This window comes from Pleurodeles waltl, chromosome 12 (genome assembly GCF_031143425.1).
Source record: "Pleurodeles waltl isolate 20211129_DDA chromosome 12, aPleWal1.hap1.20221129, whole genome shotgun sequence".
NCBI classification, from domain to species: domain Eukaryota; kingdom Metazoa; phylum Chordata; class Amphibia; order Caudata; family Salamandridae; genus Pleurodeles; species Pleurodeles waltl.
Window position 1 is genome coordinate 514,170,316 of NC_090451.1, and position 24,271 is coordinate 514,194,586.

At 43.7% G+C, this 24,271-nt stretch overlaps 1 protein-coding gene across 11 annotated transcripts in view; it reads right to left on the reverse strand.

Moving 5' to 3' along the window:
- Window positions 1-1,306: 1,306 nt before the first annotated feature.
- Window positions 1,307-24,271, reverse strand: part of KIFC3 (kinesin family member C3) — a 308,219-nt gene continuing 285,254 nt past the window's right edge. For 6 of the 11 annotated variants that reach the window (XM_069217375.1, XM_069217368.1, XM_069217377.1 and 3 more), the window contains 5 exons: window positions 16,693-16,922; window positions 13,359-13,493; window positions 13,025-13,172; window positions 12,871-12,896; window positions 1,307-4,375 (listed from right to left, as the gene is read on the reverse strand). In XM_069217375.1, the coding sequence (XP_069073476.1) occupies window positions 4,373-4,375; window positions 12,871-12,896; window positions 13,025-13,172; window positions 13,359-13,493; window positions 16,693-16,922 (542 nt within the window). In that variant the 3' untranslated portion in view covers window positions 1,307-4,372. The remainder of the gene's footprint in view (window positions 4,376-12,870; window positions 12,897-13,024; window positions 13,173-13,358; window positions 13,494-16,692; window positions 16,923-24,271) is intronic. The other 5 variants (XM_069217369.1, XM_069217379.1, XM_069217376.1 and 2 more) reach the window with 2 other exon arrangements.

Below are 24,271 nucleotides of genomic sequence, written 5' to 3' on the forward strand. Positions count from 1 at the left end.
TTTCTATTTCTTGGAATGCAAGCTTGCGCTTCATTTGTATATGCAACCTTCTCTGGGTATGGTCTGGCTCTCCCATGCCCAGTTCTTGTTTAAATCTGTGACCTTGTAATTGAGATGAAAGGCCTTGTTCTTCTGTGTAGGAGCCTGGTTTCGGCTCCGAGGACGCATGTTTCGGCACCAAAGTTTTTTCGACAGTCTTTTTCGGCTCCGAGGAAACCTTCTTGACTTTCGGGGTGCTGAACTCTCGGTGTCTAGTTTGGTCAGAGCCGGATGTCTTCGGCTGCTGGGAGGCCTTTTTCAGTGCCGAAGTTTTGGTCACCGTGTTTTCGGGTTAAGCCATGGCCTGCTGGCGGTGGCGTCCCCTTGGCCTTCATTATTTTGGAGTGAGTTTTTGCCGGGGCTGGTTTACTCACTGTTTGCTGCGTCTTCGGCTGCTCACTCTCAGACTCGTCCGAGTCCGAATCTCGAATGGAGAATCTCTCTTCCTCTTAGACGTCGATGTGGCCTGACGGTGTCGACGCCATCTGGAGTCTTCGAGCTCTTCGATCTCGCAGTGTTTTCTTGGATCGAAATGCCCGACAGGCCTCGCAAGTATCCTCTTTGTGTTCGGGAGACAAACACAGATTACAGACCAAGTGTTGGTCTGTATAAGGATACTTTGCGTGGCAGTTGGGGCAGAAGCGGAAGGGGGTCCAGTCCATGAGGTTTTAAGATGGACGTGGTCGGGCTGACCAGGCCTCGTCGAGGAGTGGAAGCCCCGAAGGGCCGCCGGAGCGCTTCTTTCTTCGGTGTCGATGTGCTAGCACTAACCCGGTACCGAGCGCAAACAATACCGTCAAATTTTCCGATAGTAAACTAACTTTTCCGAACCGAACTACGGAGCGAAGAGGAACACGTCCGAACCCGATGGCAGAAAGAAAACAATCTAAGATGGAGTCGACGCCCATGCACAATGGAGCCGAAAGGGAGGAGTCCCTCGGTCTCGGGACTCGAAAAGACTTCGAGGAAAAACAACTTGTAACACTCCGAGCCCAACACTGGATGACAGGATAATGCACAGCATTTGTATCTGCAGCTACACATGCCATCGAATATATATATATATATATATATATATATATATATATATATATATATATATATATATATATATATATATGTTGTATTTTTACTTTGTCTTTACTGTTCAAATGAAAGGGCTATTATGCTATGTGGAACACTGTTCTACTCTGTATACTATGTAATATTCCTAAAGGTTCTTCACTATTCATATGCAGTACAATAAGCAAAATAGAAACTTGAAAAGTTATTTTGAACTGTTTATTTACAAGACCGGTCACACAATTTGAACTTTATTAAAATACAACAAAACTTTATCTCTGTATAAAATAATTTTAAATATATTTTCTATAAATCTTTGTCAAGAAGGTCCAATAACGGATAGATCAGTGCAATAGAACAAATAAGGACTAACAGAACAAACATACAACGATAAAACAGAGCTTTAACAAACATTCAGTGAAAGATATAGTAAGAGTAGATGGAAGCACACATACAGTGGAGTGGGGGGTCTGTTCTTCTGCATTCTCGGTACTGTTCATTATAAGAATGGACCAAATAAAACAGACAAAATGGCAATGAAGAGGTCAAGTTACTAAGTACTGTAAGGAAAAGCTACAAAAGTAAACAAAGAAAACGGCGAGTGAAGTAAAGACGATACAATAGAAACATAAGATTGACCAACCTAGTGTAAGACAGACTGAAGTGATGTAGTTTGTCTCAGAGAACCCTCCTTTGATCCACTTTAAAAGCTATGTATATATTTTTACTTTTGATTAAAAAAAAATAGCATTTCATAGGAAGACATAGCAAATAATAACAGAATACTTTCATTCAGGCCCAGCAAACCGTCTTTAACATGTATAAATTGAACATTTAAAACACAAGCAGTATCCAGCTAACACAAGAAACCAACCAGACTTGAATCACTGATGAAAACGTTGCGCTTGAATCAGAAACGCAATTTAACCGAATGACCTGCGCGGCTGAAATACTGCTTCAAATAAGTGCATTTAAAATCAGAGGATGACCTAAATATAGTTGCCATCAGCAACATTATTTTGAGTTTGGGATATGCAAGGCCTTTGTGTGGAGGTTTTGCCACAGGAACTGGATCTTGTTCTCAGTGTCACTGTTCAACGAGCAATGGTCGATAGAAATGAACTAAACTGTAAAATCATTTAAAAACAGCAGAACAGCTGGGGCATTGGGAAAAAGTCATGAGCTATTGTCATCTTCTCACCCAGTAAATTAGACCTCACCCCAAAACATGAAAACGCCAACATTATTAAAAAGAAACAAACGTGCAAGACATTAAGAGTCAAGTGCAAGATGAGCAGAAGGGGAAGATGAAGCAGTCAGAGGTCAACTTGCTGTCCATGTTCCTCATCTGAATGAATTTCTCCTGCCCATGATCTGCATCCGAGGGAATCTCTCCCAAATTCAATCTGTTTGTCCTCGGCGATTAAAAAGATATGGAAATGATTATCAGTTTGCTCCTAAAGAGGCAGAGGACACAGGCCTCTGCTTTCAGTCTACTTCTTGTCCCAATGTCCTTATCTGGCTTACAAGCTTACGCCACCCCAGTGATAACATGAAGCAGGGAAAGAACAGTCCATAAGCTATCTTTTCTTCAGTCATCACTGACGGTATTTGAAGCAGCACCTGATCTGTACACAAACGCGATGTGATTAAACTCCAAACCAGTGGGAAACTGTAGTGTCTGCCTTTGTGCAACGGTTTGTGTGTCTTTTGTGATTTCGGATGGCATGTGCATTCTATGTTTGGACAGTTTGCATCTGAAAGGTTAAAGGTTGTCAGTGTGAAATCTTCCTGTGTGCATGAACAAACGTTCTTATTGGAAGACCAAGTAAACTTTGAACTGGCCAGTCAGCTTGATATACTTAAAAACAGCAAGGATTAAAGGGTCCAATACAAAACAGAACTATATGTACAAGAACGTTTGGGGCAATTCGTGAGATAATAAGGACATTTTCTTTTTTTTAACCAAAGATAACAAAAGTCTAGAACATGAAACAAACAGAAAAGTGGGTTTTGTAACGTGTGTATGTGTGTGCAAAACAGATGACAGTTTAAAAAAAAACAAAAAAAAGACTGGACTAACAGTGACTGATGGCTAGACCCTCACAAGGATTTCACTAGAGTCTGCAGGCAATGCTCAACAACCAAGAGGTATGACGGCCTGCGAGATTATTCTGTAAGTGCTATTGAACACACTGCAGGAACATGTACATGCAGAAGACAGAGGCATCCCTCTAAACAGAGACCAGAGACATGGTCTGTCTAATCCCCAAGGCCTCTATAGGACTTGAGCCCTTTAATGGATGCTTAGCATCAAACAGGATAACAAGTTTATTTGGGAGAAAATAAAGCTACTACTTTCTTCCCGTGATGCATGATACAGGAGTGTGCAGGCCACTCCAATACTCTTTCAGGAGCACAGTATTTTATTGAAGGGCCACACTTAACTGCTGGTTGTAACTGGGAAGACCGCAGATAGGTTTGGCGTGCAGAGTGATCCTCTGAGGTGGTAATACTCCAGGAGGTTGAATCATAGCGATGGGAAACCTGGGTCTGTTGTCCACCTGTGTTACTCGATAGAACCAAATATTTAATCGTGCATCAATTTCTTCGGCAGTGACTGCTCCAGCAACCAGCTCTGAATTAGGGGCATACCAAAGCCCATCACTTTGTCTACCCTCAGCATCTGCATATTGAGCACCATAATCACCCTAAAAGCACTTCAGCTCAAAGGTAAGTCTTTCGTGTTAATTAAGAGTCCGGAGTCAGCGTAAGGAAGTGATCCCCTTACACCCAACGTCCTACCCCTTGTAAGTGCATTGTTAATCTAGTACTGAGCTGGCAAAGGATCTGATGAGGGATCAGAATTACAATGGCTGCACTCATCTTTCAATTTTCTTCAGTCTTGGGAGAAATGAAGAGATTGTCTGGAAGTGCAGCTCTCTATTGAGATTATTAAATGAGAAACCATGATTGAAAGTTCCTCCTCTCACTCCCAACTCACAAATGGTGTTCAGTCTTTAGTGCTAAGGCAGGTCTCTCATTTAGTGTTTCTTCATTTGTGTGGAAACAGCGATCTTAGCTTGAGCCATCAAACAATAGGAATTGGAGGATTTTGGATCCTGCAGTCAACATTCTGCACTGTTCACAGCAGTCAGCTTTCCATCAAAAAGTTCAATTCCTCAGAGCTGAAAAACTGCAGTAGGCAGGGAACAGTGTTCATCTCCTTGCTTAAATGTTTTCCACTGTCATAAAGTGACCGATTTTCGCCTTACTGCAAAAAAAAGGAATAGCCAGGGTTAGCCAACTCATAATAGAACAGACATCTACGAAAATTACACCACCAATGTGCTACCCAACCAGTTTATGGCCAGCAAAGCAGCTGCAAGCAGAGCAGAGCAAGTCTTTATGGTGCAGTGAAGAAGGCAGGGCAAACATACACCAGGCACTGAATAGTTATCATACAGGAGCCTTAATAGCACCACCACCAGCAAAGATCATATGCCCAGACGCCCTTTCTGCAAAATAATTTTATGCTACCTTCAACTTCAGATACACATTCATAGATAGCACCTAGAGACCGATCCTTGTCCCCAACTCCCTTTCCACACAGCTTCCAATCATACATGGAGGCTTCTTCAGCAATTTGTTTTACCGATTACTGCAAACAGTGCCCTTCCCAGGAGAGAGTTTAAATGGTACCTGCAAAACCACATAATATATTCAGGCGTACAAGTCAACTGCTCAGAAGGGCCCGATACCATAAAAGATCAAGATGTGTCCTCAAACACGTCAGCAAATACCGGAGCCACTTGCAAAACATTCTAGAGGCGGAGTATGTCATCCCCACGTCGTCTTGCACCAGATATGAGGTCTGCATTACAATCTCAGTGTTGCAGATTGTCAGGATTAGGAAAATAATATACTCACTGAGGCAAAACTTGCGCTAAAGCACATTTGACAAAAAATACAAATGCAGACTTGTACAAATTTAGTATAAGAAACACTGTCACCGCAATCTCCATATGTTTTAATTTGGCACGAATAAGTGCAGGTGCAGCAGGATACATTGAGGCACAGAGTGCAAGCTGACTGCTTCTTCAGCAAACTGTTCACTCTACTGGGAGTTCAAGAGCCTGCAAGAATACTCCGATTTTACAAGGAATCAAACCAAACTAAACTCAAGGCACTTTCTTCTTAACAGGCCTATTCTAAGGCTCCTGCAGGCTTCAGGAAGGATGCAGAGGGATACGAGAACTGGTAACAACCACACCATTGTAAGTGTAACTCCAGAGACCATATGCAATCACAGGGACGTGAATGTGACTAATGAAGTCATGAAAACCGTCACTGCATTAGCATCATGCCAAAAAAATGATTCGAAATGCCTTCTACCCAAGAGATACACTCCACTAGACCAACAAAGAACGCATTCTAGTCCAGCATTCCCATGGCGTACACATTTCACCCATTTAAAACTTATCTGGACTGGTTTGCATAAGTAAACAGCCTTTGAATCAGCGGGGGGTATTGAGCATTTTAAACCGCCTGTCAGGTATTTGTGAGCCCATGTTAGAGGAGAAGTCACCATGAAATGGGGCTAGTAATAGATGTTTTCATCCACGAGCATGCAATACACTAAAGTATCAACAATTAACCCCACCCGCCCCCCCAAAATCTAGCCCAACAAAGGAAAAACACGTCTCGATCCCTGTCTACTTTATGTTCCCTCTTCACAGCAGTGAGGTTAGAAGAGTCAAACAGGAGATGGTACCAACATTCCAAGTGGGTGAGCCAAACACAGCAATCCATGCAGGCTGCTAATATACAAGAGATAAAGGAACACATGGTTCCTGTGGTGCGGGGGGGTGGGGGGGGGGGGAGACGTTGTGAGCTATTCGCACAGAATATCAATTTTCAAAAACCAGTGGCTCAAGGGGGGTAAGGGATCAGATTAAACGGCAGTGGGGAGGTGCAAACAGTTTAAAGACCTCACGATGGAGCACACAATGGCATCAGGATGGGACTGTAGTGGAGAACAGCACTTGTGTTAGGAACAAATCAGAGATTCTGTTAGTGGTCAGGAGAAGATGTATCACAGACTAGTACGAAGACAAGAAGATGGTTGGCAGATGTGTCACCAATCTGGTAATGGAATGGAGAAGATAGTGTGTGACTAGTTACATTTAAAAAGCTGCTGGTAGCAAGCTCAAGACTGCAGATTGAAAAAATGCAAGTTAATCAAATCATAAGAATCTTCACTGACTTCTTAAACAATGAAAAGTTCTGTTTATGTGCACAATCCATTCCACTTCAAGGAGAGCTTTTTTGTGCTTAAGAATACCAAAACGTTTATTGGTTGAACTCTTACATTAATTGCAGCCAGTGGTAAGCACTAGGGGCTACAATTCCAGTCCATTGTTCTTTTACCCATCAAGCCACTTCAGCCTGGAAACAGTCACTATCAAAATAGCCTTGGCCCTGCTCCAATGAGAACAATCAAGCCCAAACGGCCAGATCAGATAACCTCTGAATGGACACACAAGCAACCCACCAAGGCCGGTTCCAGTCTCTTTGGGGCTTACCAGTAGACTAGATTCCTAGACAGTGTTAGGGCACAGTGAGCATGAGACGTCTGGACAAGAGAGGATACATGGGACACTTCTTTCTGAAAATAAACTGAAGGCGCTCCTAAGAGGCACTTGTAAAACAGGCAGAGTATATGAAAGATGATTCACTTGCAAACACTGTCAAACATTTTGAAGTTTGCCACTGCTTTCTGTACAGATTGCAAATGGTCGGTCAGACATTTGTGTAGAACGTCTCTCCCACCATAAGGAGGGAATTTGCTTAATCTAGTTTAGCACAGATTAGTGACATCTGATTCCTTTATGTTGTTCCTAATCAGTGAAAGGAACAAACTACTTAACTATCAAACAAGTGATACTTTTTGTGCTCCAAAGCAAAGTCAACATGCCGGATCACCCCCAGGTTTTTTTTCTTTATTCTGTGAATTTTACTGTTAGACCAAACGATTTGGAGGATTGAAGTAAAGCACCAATGCAAGCTACTTTATGACTGGTATCATCCAGTACTTCAGTCTTAGTCCAATTCAGTTTGAGTCGGCTAATACTTATCCAGGCACCAACTTCAATCAGACCCTCTATCGGAGATGCAAATGTGAAGACTGTTGGCATGCAGAACAAAATGTATGCCAAGTGCAGTAATGATAAAGAGAACGAGGAACTTTGGCTTAAAAGAGTTCCTGGATTGGAATTAGGTCATTGTGCTTGATAAAACATTTATGGGCATGTTTGGAAGAATTTTACAAAGCAAACAGCAAAGTAATGCAAATCAAGGATGTTGATGCAATGCAGAAGGAGAGAAGGAAGAGTAAAAATTACAATATATCCAACCGGGGGAAACAAGGGCGGAGAACATGGCGGCCAGCTGAGGGGCCGGGTGCAGGGGGCTCAGCAGGGCTCAGAGTAAGGACATGCAAAAGCAATTTTAGCTGCTTACCGGTGGTCGGAGGAGGCAGCGCGAAGATGACTGCGTCCATGGGACGTTTTTTCCTCCCTTTTGAAGGTGGCGGGGGCACGGAGCACTCACGAACAGAAGCGGGCGGCACCCCTGTTGAGAGCCGGCCCGGAGGTGCTTCGAGGAAGGGAGGCAGCAGCAAGGATTCCGTTCCGGGGGAGGTGTGGCAGAGTCAGCACTGGCTGAACTAGTAGAGGAAAAGGCTCAGGAGAAGGTGAGAAGGCGTTTTCCATACTTGTTGCTGCAAGAGTCCAGCAAGAACGCCAAAGGAATGTTGGAGGTACCTTTTGCCCTACAAACATTAGACTGCAATTAAGGAACAGCGTTATCTTCCTGGCATCCCAAGGTCCCATGGTGGATAAGGCAGAGGGGGTGGCTCTGAGCCAGGCCAGGAGAGGAGAAGGGAAGATAGGAGTTAGGAGTGGCAGAGGTGGGGTAGCCTATTCCCTGCGGAGTGCGAAGGCGGCTAAAAAGCGGATAGAAGTAGAAACTTACGAGAATCCTCAGAAGCAGATTACGGGGAGGAGTAAGGAAGAGCAAATTAATGATACTTGTAAGAGGAAAGTTACTTTGAGTAATTTAGGTTCCGCTACAAATAGGAAAATAAGGGCCACCCCCTCATTAAGGACTTATTTTAGGGTGTTACCTGGAACCCCTAAAATGTCAGTGCAAGGGGCAGAGGCAGTATCGCCCTTGCTGGGAAGCGGGGATATAACTATTCCAACTGTCAATGGGGACACAATGCAGCAAAGTCTCCCCGGAATCTGTTTTAGGGAAGCCGGTTCTGCTGGAGAAGGACAGGGGGTCAGTCAATTTGACATACAGGCTGGAGGGGGAATAGATCCTCTGAATGGGGGAGAGCATGCAAATCTATTCAGTGACTCCATTACAGATATGTTGAAGGCTTTAGCCATGGAATTGAAGGGCGGCTTTAAGACGTCTTAAACTAATCAGGAGGAGATCAGGAATCTTTGTGAAGATCTCGGCAAAAAAATAGACGATCTGGCAGGTCAGACAGCCGCCCTGAAGGAAGAGGTTGTTGATCTGAGGGCTACTGTGGAGTAAAATAAAGAGCAGATAAGGGGTTTGAAAGCAGGAGAAGCAGGGGTGCCGGCTAAGTTGGAATCCTTGGAAAACAATCAAAGGAGATATAACCTGAGGTTTCTCAGAGTACCCGAGGGATTAGAGGGAGATGACTTGAAGGGATTTGTGGTAAAATTATTAAAACAGCAATCAAATTTGAGGATGCCGAGGTAGTCATTGCAAAAGATATTCAAAGGGTACATAGGGTCCCCGCAAAAATGCCTCCCAATAGGGACAGGCCAAGGAAAATTTTGGTTTACTTTCTTACATATGGGCTTAAGGAATGTATTTTGGAGATGGCATTGAAAAAGAAACCACTCTCGGTGGATGGCAGTCCATTTGAGGTTTGGTCGGATCTTGCATCCATTACCTTAAATAAACAATGGGAGCTGGGGAAAAGAATCAATATATTGAGAAGACTGGGGGCAACGGCCCAATTAAGTTTCCCAGCATCCCTAAGAGTAATGGCAAATAGTAAGATGTATAATTTCAGTGATTGTAGTGATGTTGATGACCTGATTAAGAAATTAGAGCAAGATTCTGGTGCGGTGTAGGCCTCCTCCTCTAGCAACGGTCGGCTGGTTATGGTGATAGGAGGCTCCGAGTCCTGCATGATGACCCTTCATAGGCGGTAAGGCCGGTATATGAAGATAGGGAGGGTTCTCCTGGGGTTGGTAGGAAGGGGATGGGTTGGGGGGGTGGGGGGGAGGGTTGTGACGGGGAGCACTGGGTGGAGAGTATTAAAGGGAAAAAGGAAAAAAAGGTCCTGGGTGTTGCTGTGGGTGCTCTCACTTTTTTTGCTCCAATATTGGGATCCTATTATATGGGTGGTGGACTTCAATGTAGTATTGAATTATGAGCTGAATAGGTCTTCACGGAGTAGGTCGAGAATTAACGAGAAAATGCATGCTCAAGTTCGGTTAATGATGTCACAATTTGGCTTATATGAGAGAAAATAAGGGGCGTGAAAGAGGTTATACTTATAACAACAAAAAATACAGACATCAATCTAGAATTGATTGTTTTCTAATAGATGAGTTTAAAAGAGGCTGTGGAAGAAGTTTCACATATTGAGGCTCATCTATAGGATCATTCGGCGGTGAGTTTGAAGCTTAATTGGCTTGGTGACAAAAGAGAAAGAAAGTGGACTTTGGATAGAACGCTATTATTGGATGACGAGGTTGTAGCAGAGTTACGGAGAGGAACTGAAGAATTTTTCAATCTTAATAAAGGATCAGCCTCCCTTGCGGTAGTATGGGATTCTTTCAAAGCCTTTTTGAGGGGGAAGCTGATAAGCGCAGCTGCATATAGGAGGACAAGTACTATGAAGAAATAAGCAGGTTAGAAAATTTGATTCGGCAGGTTGAGCAGAGATTGGCAGCTATGGACCTTGAGGAGGAAGAAGTTAATCAGTTATATAAACAAGATCAAGAGGCTCGACTGGATTTAGCAGCAGTCATAGATAATCAAATTAGAATGAGATGTGAGGCCAATAGGATGTTTCATTTTGAATATGGTGAGAACAGCGGTAAACTGTTGGCCTGGAAGATAAAAACCGGTATAGTTAGGAATCGGGTGGTAGAAATTCGGGACTGAATTTTAGGGGCGGTTAGGAAGAGTAAGAAAGAGGTGGAAGACAACTTTTTAAACTTTTTCAAGGAATTATACACTGAGGTTTTAGAAGTTTCAGTAGAGTCGGGCAAGGGATGGTTAGAGGGATTAGAACTGGCATCTCTAAGTGAGGAGGAGAACAAGGTGATTAATGAGCCAATTGATATGGTAGAACTTGAGCAAGTGATAAAATCAGGTAAAATTAGGCTATGCAGCAGGACCAGATGGGCTGCCTGCTGAAGTCTATAGAGTATTGGGTTGTAGTATTATGGGTTTTTTGAGAGAACTCTAACAATATTCTAGAGACTGTTGGGAGCAGCCCCCCCCTTTGGAGGGAAGCTAGTATTACAATAATTTTAAAACCAGGAAAGGATCTCAGGAGTTGTGAATCATATCTTCCAATATCTCTCCTAAACTGCAACTATAAGAGTTTCGCAAAAATTTTGGCAGACAGATTAGGGGGTGTTTTGGGGAAGCTTATACATATTGATCAGAAAGGGTTTTTGAAAGGAAGACATATGCAGGATTTGATACATGGGTTGGTAGCTTTGGTTGATTTGGCCACCACATGCTATTCCCCTCTAGCAGTCGTGATGGTTGATGCAATCAAAGCTTTTCATAGAGTTAACTGGCATTATTTAAATATGGTATGTGAGGGTTATAATCTTTGGGGGCATTTTATTAGGACATTACAAAAAAAAATCCAGGATCCCTGTGCAAAAATTTTGGTTAATGGCGCTCTCACTTCCTCGTTCAAGATAGAAAGGGGAACGTGGCAGGGGTGTCCGTTATCCCCGCTACTGTTGGATTTGTATATTGAGCCACTTGCTACTAGAATTAGGAATGATCAGCAAATTCCCCCCTTTGTGTGTGGGAATTTTTCTATGAAGGTGTTTTTGTAAACAGATGACCTGATTTATACTTCTAATCTAACCCAGACTAATTCGGTATTGGAAGAACTGATGAGAGATTTTGGGAGTATCTCTGGTTATGCAGTTAATGGCAGATTATTATTATTACTATCATTATTATTATTAAGCGCTCATTCACCACAGCATCTTAGTGCTGGGAGCAGAGACATACCAGGGAAACGAAGAAGGTAAGAAAAGGTTTAACACACTGGGAAGAAAAAAGCAGAGTGCTTACTAATCAGCAGCTTGAGGCCAAAATGTTGTGTCGAGCTGATGAGTGTCTGAGAGACATCTGACTCAGTTTCCCCATGTCTGGCCCGATGCAGGCTTGGGCGGACACAGAATGTCTTGCTGTTGGTGTTCTACTTGCGCAGCATGCCCTTTCAATTCCCTAATTAAGTGTTAGCAGTTACCATGTGTGTTCAGTGCAGTTAGCAACTTGCACTCTCCACAGATCGTTGTGTTCAAGGTACCAGCACCACACTACAGTACTGACTAAAGGGCAAGATTTTAGCTATCTCTAATGTTGGCAGGGTATCAGTCTCTTAGAAGAGGAGGGAGGAATGGGCACTAGTTAAGCACCTGAGTGTTAGCTAACTAAAAGGGTCTAAAAATGTCCCAATTTTAACCACAGAGCAAATTCAATTTGGTGATCGGGAAATTAAAATTACAGTGACCCACGGTAATCAGACTACTGCAAAGGCAGGTGAAGGGGTAGCAGGTCTGTAGTCTGAAAAATGCAGCCTAAGGATCTTTGTCTCCGGTTTAAGATGCTGAATACGAAAACAGGGCTTCAGCATTTACATATATGGTGTCTTTCTCTAGGAACACAGCTTGCCACTTAGCACATGGAATACATTACACCCACTGATATGTCTTGCCTTTGGTATCTGGACCGCAGACCGTAACACCTGCATATCCGGTTGCCTACACCAGAATTCAGATAGTGATTTAGCGTAACATATTAATTAAATAGTCAGACTGAAACTATAAGCTAGTGCTCGCTAGAAGTAAAGTCTTCAGAAAGGTAAAATCCAACACCAAAGCCAGGTTCCAAGCCCTCCATTTTCAGAATAATTTCCCAGAAGCCAAAAGAGGCTTACAATTCTACAAACTAGTGAAGAATAGATAAATGCTGTTCTCTAGTGTTATTTTGCTTCTGAATACTACATCAGACACAAGGCTGAACTCATAATACCTCCTCAATACAATGATGCCCGAGAGATCACCACTAGTTTTCTAAAGCCTCTACATTAGAACATTACACCAGAGACCAAAGCTGGTCTCTCAAGACATCAATCTCAGGAATACTACAATAGAGATCAATATAATCTGCTCAGACACCACTCTTACAATTCTGATCTGCTAAGACTTTTGAAAAACAACATCAGACCGATATTTACAGACTATTGTATTGTAACAGCTTGGTTATTCACATATCTGTCATCAAAAGGACCACACGCTTGATATTCAGGTTGTTACAGCTCCACTTTCAGTTGTCAAACTGAAATCAGCTTGCAGACAAAGGCTACTTCCACCAGTATATAAAGTTACAGCTGAACCCAAAGTCTCAACTATGCTGCAAAAACCCAAGCGCTACCTGTCCTCACCCATAAACACTCACCTGAAGAGGGTGAGAATCATTTTGGGCTGCAATCAAACAGAACACCACAAATTAGCTTTGGTGCACAGGAATGGTTAAGGATGAGGGATGTAAAGGGAAACAAGGAAGATTTTGTGTCAGTTAAGACGTAGGTGGCTGAAGTAAATTACCATACCTATGGCCTGATGCTTTTGACGAAGGGACGACGGACGTTTAACAGAAACTGCAGGACTGGATGATGGGCTTGATCGGCCATTCACCTGAGCTACAGAAGAGGATGGACTTGATCGGGCAGGTGTGTGCACTGGCGAAGAGGCTGATTCCTGTTCAAAAGGGAAACAAAATCCCAAGATATAGGAAGGAATTGGGAGAACAATGACACAAATTCATCATAGTGAAGAGGATGTGAATTTGGGAGATGCAGATGAGGGGCGCCTGCAAGGAAAAAAGGTAAAAAGTAGGCCCAGCTGCCATGCAGACAAGCAATAGTATAAGGAGATACCACGTACCTCGACTTGTTCCTGGTTAGATAAGGGAATATGTTCAGTTTTCCTGGTCACAGGTCCCAGCTCCACTGATCGCACTCTCTCAGCGAACTTGAGGGAGCACAGAGTTTCACTAACATTCTTTTCAACAGGAGACACCTGGCGTAAGGTAAAGACAACACATGATATTAACAAAGACAGAAGCGTTCAACCAACATCCCATAGCAACCCACTGCCATTGGCCCAACATAGGAGGTAGACAAAGTAACTAAACAAAGTTTCAAAATGGTTCGGGTCGAAAACTATCTCGAGTTGATTTGATCAAAATGCTTCTGGCACTAATTTACATTGGAGAGGGGAGATTTACTACGGGACTCTGGTACTCGTGTTATAGGTGTGTTATAGGTATATGTAGGAAGAGGTTTGTCAGGTATCCTGCCCCCCCACATCCCAGGTTTGGTGGCAGTAATGACTGCTATTCTGTCCACCTCTGCGCTTGAAGGCAATAACTATACAACACGGCATGGATAGTGTGCATCTAGGCCAAACACATTTATGGACCCACTATGAGTATTATTTATAGAGACAGCCGGAAAGCCATATTATTTAAAAAAAATGTTTTTAAAGCTCTTCCAGCTTCCCACATCCTAAGTTTGACCGCACTAGTGATCACCACAATACTTGCTGAGATGCATATCTGAGTGTCACTGAGCTCCGCTAGCCCTCCACGTCCCTGGGTTGGTGGCACTAATGATGGCTATGAATTTTACCGATATGTATATAGGAGGTATGAGTGTGATGATCAAACAGTGTGGTATGGAGTGTGTATGATGGGGACAAGATATACATGTAACCCGCTGCAAGTGTAATACATAATGCGAAGAGGCAAAACCGCCTCTTCCCTGTGATGGAGAATGTAGGTTTTTCATGATAAACACGAAGCCGTATTTCTACGCAATAGTTTTTTTACTATAAAAATCTGGTGGGATCACCGCCTTGAGAGCTGAAGTAAAATTTGGGGACGAGCAGCAAAGGGTAAATATGAAATATGCTGACAGTAAAGGGGGTGGGGGCAGTCATTTAATAAGTTCCATATGCAGGTTGTGATTCCAGGGACACGCTCTCCATCTCACCCCGAGAAGCATGATGGTTAGGGTAGGTGCACCACGTGATGTGATAACCAATTACTGTTTCCGGTATTATTTTTGTCTCGACATGCATATGGTGTGGGTTTTCACTTTACTATGTGTATTGTTCTCCATAGTCACCTACTGGAATAACTGATATGATGCACAGTCGGGTTGCAATCTCTACACAGACACTGGGTGCATACGATGCATGTGGGATTTTGAGCTTGCATGCTTCAGTGAAGAATATTTAAAAACACTATGGTTCACTACGAGTATAATCCACGCTAAGTGCAGAATGTGACATGCAATTTTATTCTATTTTGCCTCTTTACTTTCAGAAACCATCTGTAATACACAACCCCCAGGCCAGTTATAGTGTGCTCCCTGCATGCGTGTGCATAAAGCCTTCCTGTCGCCTATTACGGACAGACTCCTTATATCTTGACAAATATGTCAGGGACAAGGGTTTCTTTGTTTTCCATCCAGATGAAAGCCCACGGCCATGGTATGGACAAAAAAAAGGGCTGAAACATGTTGACGTTATAAAGAGGGTCATAGGACCATAAATCCTTAGAAGACGACCCCCATAAAACCTCTGTTTTAATCATACCCACTATCACGATAAATAAAGGGACACCTTGTGACTAGTGAGGTATTTTTATGTTTAGACCCCCAGCAGGTTATCGGAAATGTGCTCCCTAAATTCGTTTGAAGCCCACCTTGGCTTGTACGCATCAAGGCGGACCCGATGATGAAGCATGCCACTACTAGAGTGGTTGAGGGTCATATAAAGAAAATATTGTATTTTGTTTATAATTGATAACACCCAGGCCAAGTGATTGACCAGTATTTTTGAATAAGGGGCTAGGAATACTTTTTTTGTGAGTATGTAGGAAATCCCCACCAATCCATTAATTGCCCCTCCCTTCTTTCCCCACCTTACAAGTGAGCCATGCAATCCCGTCCATCTCCTTTTTATTTTCCTCCCATGCTCCAATAGTCTAATTTTCCCCCTTCCTCCCCATATGCTCTCACCTTCAGTTTCACCTTCTGCAGCCCCTCAAGAGCTGGACTGTTTTATCCGTCACCAATAACCTGCTGATTTGGCCCCTGTAGTTTCACTTCCAAGGTTGCTTTCCTACTCTTATCTGCTTGGTATTAATTCAGAGAAAAGACTGTAAACTATCCCCACAGTAATTTATAAGACATTTGTGCCTTCTACATTGAGTGTAAACCGCTTTTGGAAGTTAACAAATATTTGGGTACAAAGTCAGTAGCAGAATTTCTACACCTCCCTGTCCAACGCACTGCCACTTTTTCATTGCTATCCCTTTCACATGACTGCTTATAAATCTCGACCTTTTCTCTTAAACTTTAATGTCCTCCCTCAATCAGTCAACCTTTCTTTACAAGCCTACCATCTGTTGTGCTCTTTTCTGAGCCATGAATTGTACATCTTATCTGTTTGAGACCAACCCTCCCTTTCTGGAGACCACTCCTTCCAATATTTGAACACTTAAGTGATCTCACGCTCCATATCCTCTTTCATGTTCCTTCTTTGCTTTCATTTGCTTCGGCACTATCTTTGCTTTCATTTGCTTTGACACTATCTTCACCTAACTTCTCCTCCCAGAGCCTCAAACTCATTGCCACCAGCTATTTTAAGCCCTTGGTGCCCTGTTATTCTGCCATCGTAGTGATCTCTTGATCATAATTCCTCACCCACGTTCCTCTGCACCATTAAGAGCCCTTAATCTTTTCTGGACCACAACAGCCTTTCCGCAAACAAGCACAACAGTCATTCCTTTGCGGCCTGTCTTTGAAATCAAAACTCAACATCATAGGTAATTTTATATTCGACGCTCATCACATCAGCCAATTAACATTTAATTCCTTAGCTACCGATGGTTGCTATCAGCGCTCTTAACTTTATCCTTCTATCCCCATCAGTATGCTCACCCACCTTGACCTCACTCAAATTCCTTATGTTTTCCTTCACATTCAATTCCTTCACAACATTCATTGATGAGTCCTATAAAAAGTTTTTAACTGATAAATCTACCAATTCTTCAGTGAGCACTCCCTAAATTCTCCAAGTCATCTTTGTCCCTGTGCGGCTCCTTGCCTACACTTTTCTCACGCTCGTGGTCCCTTGTCATGGCCTTTAATATTCCTAAATCTTGAATGCGATTGATTTTTAGCGCGTTTCCTGAGACCTTCATCCTCACCTGCACCATCATAAGTGTCTTGCTGTCTCCGTTGAGTGAATCTTGCAGCAGGTACGTAAGCTTGGAGTTTCGGAAAGGAACATGGGCCTGACGTGTCCGAAGTGCATAGATCACATCCCCAAGAGCAGAGAGTGATTTGTTTATATGCTGTGCTTCACGAAGCCTACAGCCCTCAGCCCCAGACTTCCCTACACGTTCAGATCCAGCAAGGTCCACCAAATTCAGCTTTCCTGAGGAGAAAGAAAAACACAAACTTTCAGGTGCGAAGGAATAGCCTAAATGGTGTTCTCAAATATTTTGTGCCTATGTCACAATCTGATCTTACATGCTCAGAAGCACTTAAGTTCTTTTATGCTTAATTCAGAGTGTTTTCTCCACAATGTTCTGGGCCTTAAACATTATTCACAATATATCCCTCACAGGCCAATAGGGTAGCTGGAGGTCAGTGTTGTTTATTGTGTTTCATTTTAAAATGCTATAACGAATAGAAAATAGGAGTCAGCCAAGAGTCCCCTCTAGAAGGTGATTTCTGAGAGCCTAAAAGCAATGAGAAGGCAACAGTTTGTGGTGATGTTTGTGTAGAGGGAGTGGTGGCACTAGGGTCACAGCATGATTCTAAGCAAACACTTTTAAATGATTAGTATTAAAATTCCTTTGTACATGAACAGTTTCCTTGGGTCTTGTGGGTAATTGCCTTTTTATGCCACTAGCTGCAACCTATTATGATATTATTTTGAATGGGATAACAAGCAGGAAGTTATATTTTCTGCCTCCACAAATGAGTAGTTCCATGTGCACTGCTGCATGCTTCAGTATCTACTGTTGTAAGAGTGAAGCACTAACAACCAGAGTACACTTCCTTGCACTTTCACATACAGACTGCATATTCCCTCAAACCCATTTTCTATCTGCACAAATTCACAAAACCCTCAACCTCTTCCTATACTGAGTACACGCTTCACAACCTTCATCTCTATTCTACACTTGAACCACACCAGCACTTTGGCTTGTGTCTTTTTTTTCCCCCAAACCCACAGTGTGCTCTGATGCCCAAGACATCTGTCCAGTTTCTACTAGTAAGTGCTGATTCTCACATTTCACTCACTGTGATCAACACTTCAGTCAACCATGCAGGAACATTACCACCTACAACATATTCTTAGACCACCACTAATACCATAACTACAGCACAAACCAGAAAGCATCAACACTTTACATCACCAACACCATCTATGCTACCCAACGTGCACCCTACACCAAGTATATCGTAAACTTGCTAAGCCTTCGCTAGACCCAACACCATCATCATCATCCCTAACTCACGATAATGCTTTATCTCGACTAACCCTGGCCACATCCTACATTCTCTACAACATGGGTACCAGCAAACATTTCCCAGGGGCCACAAATTATTGTTTGTGGTGCGCCTGAGGGCTGCATTAATGGCAGCATGGTGGAAGTGGGGCGTTGTGGTGTTAAGGTGAGCATTGGGGAAGTGAATCACATACATGGTGGGGTCAGTGAGTCATGGAGTTATTTTGAGGGTTTCTTTCCATACTGTCCTCTAAATTAAGCCCCATGTCTCTATAAGAGTCATGGATTCGACAATGCAATGTTATTCTGTATCTGAATTGCTATCCCTCTACCACACCCTAGGGTAAGCCTTTTTACTTGCTATCGCTGCAGAGCAAAAGGCAAGTGTAAAAAGGAAGTAACTTAATTATTGAATTGGAGTGAATTAGAATTGCACAGCGTGAAACCAGAAAACATAGGCTCAATCCAAGCTTCCCCACATGACCCAATTGTTTGATTCTAGGCAAAGGCCTAATTTAACTTTGCCTCCTTTTTCTTCATTATGACATACAAGAGCACCTTGAAATACATGAGTTCAGGATATATGCTGTACAAACCTCCTGTCTGATTTAATAAACTATAATGTTGTCCATTTATAAAAACAATCCTGACCATCAAGAGGGTTCCATGTGGCAAGTGACTTGCCTCTTAGTTCACTATGGTCATTGTTGTCAGGGTGTGAGAAGGCATGAACATTTCTTCACTTATTTTTTTAAATTATCAGTTTTAAATAAAATACTTCTGAATGCACTTGTATATTCTTACAGCTCCACCCCAATCCTGTACCACCTAAGCCCAAACTTGTACCATCATTTACACCAATGCCTCCAACATATACGCCATCAACACCCCCCAACAATTTATAGCCTACACCACCTGTCTCCCAACATACATTCAATACGCACATACCTATTCATCAAGTTGTTTTTTTTAAAATCTAAAATGAAGGCAAGTGTTTTATTTCAACGTTTTGGAATTGATTAAATTTAAAAAAAACGTTTGAGAAGTTAGTTTAAAGCTTGCTCTTCTTTGAATTGATATAATAATCCCTCCAGTTAACGCTGACATTTTATTAATGAATATAAACGTATTTTGAATGTTAAATCTACCTAGAGAACCAGTTAATACAGAAAATCAATACACAAGTTTGAAAATGTGCCTACTTGAGTGACCACCAATAATCACAAAGTGTACTTTGTAACAGCTTATTAATGTAAAATGTCGCGCTCATGTTTGGATTAATGCACGACCATGTTAAGTTGTCCTGCTTAGATGAATCATAAAATGGCTGCTTAGAGAATTAAATTGTAATTTTCCTTTGCGTTGACCAAATACTAGTAGTTGAAATTCTTTCCCATGAGAACTGCTTGCTAGAAAACGTTGTACTAGCTATAGATACTCTGTATAACTTAGTGTGTGTAAAGGTGAGGTTCCCAGGAGCGGACATTGGAAGCACTGACTGGAGTATAAACTGATACAATTTTGTTACTCGACGAGCACAACGACGGGAACAGGAGAAGAGGAGCCAATCACCGACATGTGAACTACGGTTTAGAGAATTATTAGATTTGAAGTTCTACTTTCATTGGACTAAACGTAAACATACGATTCTTGGACCAATAGCAACGTGGGAAGTAGCTTTAGGGAGTCTAACTTAGCCAGACCACACAGAGAGGAGAGGGGCCATTCCGCATTTTTCCTTGACCGTCCCAAAAGGAGAAGTGCTTAACTTTGTTGCTTAGAAGCACTATGTACTTGGAACAAGGGTCCTCACTCACCATCCGGTGACATGCTTCATCACTGGGCCATGCTCCTTGTCAGGCCAGCACTACAATGCCTGCTGGGCCCCTCAAGGGGGCACTTTGCCAGGGATCTTTTCGAAATATTTGCCCGAGATGTGTGCAAGAGTGTGGGATTGGGAAAAAGGATATTATAATTGCCTAGGTAAATCCAAAGGACAAACCTTTATTACAAAATGGAGCTCCTGTGACGATTAAAAACAAGAGATGGTCGAGGAGCCTGGATAAAATTACCCAGTTCCCCTCCAAGTTGGTCTAATTATATGTCCTGTACTCCTGTTCTAGATACTAATATACTAGGATATTGTGTAGGTTCTGACAAAATCGCTGTAGGAAGTTGGCTCTGTATGTGCTATTTCAAAGTAAGGAATAGCATGCACAGAGTCCAAGGGTTCCCCTTAGAGGTAAAATAGTGGTAAAAATAGATAATACTAATGCTCTATTTTGTGGTAGTGTGGTCGAGCAGTAGGCTTATCCAAGGAGTAGTGTTAAGCATTTGTTGTACATACACATAGACAATAAATGAGGTACACACACTCAGAGACAAATCCAGCCAATAGGTTTTTATATAGAAAAATATCTTTTCTTAGTTTATTTTAAGAACCACAGGTTCAAATTCTACATGTAATATCTCATTCGAAAGGTATTGCAGGTAAGTACTTTAGGAACTTCAAATCATCAAAATTGCATGTATACTTTTCAAGTTATTCACAAATAGCTGTTTTAAAAGTGGACACTTAGTGCAATTTTCACAGTTCCTAGGGGAGGTAAGTATTTGTTAGGTTAACCAGGTAAGTAAGACACTTACAGGGCTTAGTTCTTGGTCCAAGGTAGCCCACCGTTGGGGGTTCAGAGCAACCCCAAAGTCACCACACCAGCAGCTCAGGGCCGGTCAGGTGCAGTGTTGCAAGTCTCACGCTTCTTGCGGGGAGCTTGCAGGGTTCTTTAAAGCTGCTGGAAACAAAGTTGCAGCTTTTCTTGGAGCAGGTCCGCTGTCCTCGGGAGTTTCTTGTCTTTTCGAAGCAGGGGCAGTCCTCAGAGGATGTCGAGGTCGCTGGTCCCTTCGGAAGGCGTCGCTGGAGCAGGATCTTTGGAAGGCAGGAGACAGGCCGGTGAGTTTCTGGAGCCAAGGCAGTTGTCGTCTTCTGGTCTTCCTCTGCAGGGGTTTTTCAGCTAGGCAGTCCTTCTTCTTGTAGTTGCAGGAATCTAATTTTCTAGGGTTCAGGGTAGCCCTTAAATACTAAATTTAAGGGCGTGTTTAGGTCTGGGGGGTTAGTAGCCAATGGCTACTAGCCCTGAGGGTGGGTACACCCTCTTTGTGCCTCCTCCCAAGGGGAGGGGGTCACAATCCTAACCCTATTGGGGGAATCCTCCATCTGCAAGATGGAGGATTTCTAAAAGTCAGAGTCACCTCAGCTCAGGACACCTTAAGGGCTGTCCTGACTGGCCAGTGACTCCTCCTTGTTGCTTTCTTTGTTCCCTCCAGCCTTGCCGCCAAAAGTGGGGGCCGTGGCCGGAGGGGGCGGGCAACTCCACTAAGCTGGAGTGCCCTGCTGGGCTGTGACAAAGGGGTGAGCCTTTGAGGCTCTCCGCCAGGTGTTACAGCTCCTGCCTGGGGGAGGTGTTAGCATCTCCACCCAGTGCAGGCTTTGTTACTGGCCTCAGAGTGACAAAGGCACTCTCCCCATGGGGCCAGCAACATGTCTCTAGTGTGGCAGGCTGCTGGAACCAGTCAGCCTACACAGATAGTCGGATAGGTTTCAGGGGGCACCTCTAAGGTGCCCTCTGGGGTGTACTTTACAATAAAATGTACACTGGCATCAGTGTGCATTTATTGTGCTGAGAAGTTTGATACCAAACTTCCCAGTTTTCAGTGTAGCCATTATGGTGCTGTGGAGTTCGTGTTTGACAGACTCCCAGACCATATACTCTTATGGCTACCCTGCACTTACAATGTCTAAGGTTTTGTTTAGACACTGTAGGGGTACCATGCTCATGCACTGGTACCCTCACCTATGGTATAGTGCACCCTGCCTTAGGGCTGTAAGGCCTGCTAGAGGGGTGTCTTACCTATACTGCATAGGCAGTGAGAGGCTGGCATGGCACCCTGAGGGGAGTGCCATGTCGACTTACTCGTTTTGTCCTCACTAGCACACACAAGCTGGCAAGCAGTGTGTCTGTGCTGAGTGAGAGGTCTCCAGGGTGGCATAAGACATGCTGCAGCCCTTAGAGACCTTCCTTGGCATCAGGGCCCTTGGTACTAGAAGTACCAGTTACAAGGGACTTATCTGGATGCCAGGGTCTGCCAATTGTGGATACAAAAGTACAGGTTAGGGAAAGAACACTGGTGCTGGGGCCTGGTTAGCAGGCCTCAGCACACTTTCAATTGTAAACATAGCATCAGCAAAGGCAAAAAGTCAGGGGGCAACCATGCCAAGGAGGCATTTCCTTACACAACCCCCCCCCAAACGAAAGAGGATGAGACTAACCTTTCCCAAGAGAGTCTTCATTTTCTAAGTGGAAGAACCTGGAAAGGCCATCTGCATTGGCATGGGCAGTCCCAGGTCTGTGTTCCACTATAAAGTCCATTCCCTGTAGGGAGATGGACCACCTCAACAGTTTAGGATTTTCACCTTTCATTTGCATCAGCCATTTGAGAGGTCTGTGGTCAGTTTGAACTAGGAAGTGAGTCCCAAAGAGGTATGGTCTCAGCTTCTTCAGGGACCAAACCACAGCAAAGGCCTCCCTCTCAATGGCACTCCAACGCTGCTCCCTGGGGAGTAACCTCCTGCTAATGAAAGCAACAGGCTGGTCAAGGCCATCATCATTTGTTTGGGACAAAACTGCCCCTATCCCATGTTCAGAGGCATCAGTCTGCACAATGAACTGCTTAGAATAATCTGGAGCTTTGAGAACTGGTGCTGAGCACATTGCCTGTTTCAGGGTGTCAAAGGCCTGTTGGCATTCCACAGTCCAGTTTACTTTCTTGGGCATTTTCTTGGAGGTGAGTTCAGTGAGGGCTGTCACAATGGATCCATATCCCTTCACAAACCTCCTGTAATACCCAGTCAAGCCAAGGAATGCCCTGACTTGAGTCTGGGTTTTTGGAGCTACCCAGTCCAGAATGGTCTGGATCTTGGGTTGGAGTGGCTGAACTTGGCCTCCACCTACAAGGTGGCCCAAGTAAACCACAGTTCCCTGCCCTATCTGGCATTTGGATGCCTTGATAGAGAGGCCTGCAGATTGCAGAGCCTTCAAAACCTTCCTCAGGTGGACCAGGTGATCCTGCCAGGTGGAGCTAAAGACAGCAATATCATCAAGATAAGCTGTGCTAAAGGACTCCAAGCCAGCAAGGACTTGATTCACCAACCTTTGGAAGGTGGCAGGGGCATTCTTTAAACCAAAGGGCATAACAGTAAACTGATAATGCCCATCAGGTGTGGAGAATGCTGTCTTTTCTTTTGCTCCAGGTGCCATTTTTATTTGCCAGTACCCTGCTGTCAAGTCAAAGGTACTTAGAAATTTGGCAGCACCTAATTTATCAATGAGCTCATCAGCTCTTGGAATTGGATGGGCATCTGTCTTGGTGACAGAGTTGAGCCCTCTGTAGTCCACACAAAACCTCATCTCTTTCTTTCCATCTTTAGTGTGAGGTTTGGGGACTAAGACCACTGGGCTAGCCCAGGGGCTGTCAGAGCGCTCAATCACTCCCAATTCCAGCATCTTGTGGACTTCCACCTTGATGCTTTCCTTAACATGGTCAGACTGTCTGAAGATTTTGTTCTTGACAGGCATGCTGTCTCCTGTGTCCACATCATGGGTACACAGGTGTGTCTGACCAGGGGTTAGGGAGAAAAGCTCAGGAAACTGTTGTAGGACTCTCCTACAATCAGCTTGCTGTTGGCCAGAGAGGGTGTCTGAGTAGATCACTCCATCTACTGTGCCATCTTTTGGGTCTGATGACAGAAGATCAGGGAGAGGTTCACTCTCTGCCTCCTGATCCTCATCTGTTACCATCAACAGATTCACATCAGCTCTGTCATGGAAGAGCTTAAGGCGGTTCACATGGATCACCCTTTTGGGGCTCCTGCTTGTGCCCAGGTCCACCAGGTAGGTGACCTGACTCTTCCTTTCTAGTACTGGGTAAGGGCCACTCCATTTGTCCTGGAGTGCCCTGGGAGCCACAGGCTCCAGAACCCAGACTTTCTGCCCTGGTTGGAACTCAACCAGTGCAGCCTTTTGGTCATACCAAAACTTCTGGAGCTGTTGGCTGGCCTCAAGGTTTTTGGTTGCCTTTTCCATGTACTCTGCCATTCTAGAGCGAAGGCCAAGTACATAGTCCACTATGTCCTGTTTAGGCTCATGGAGAGGTCTCTCCCAGCCTTCTTTAACAAGGGCAAGTGGTCCCCTTACAGGATGACCAAACA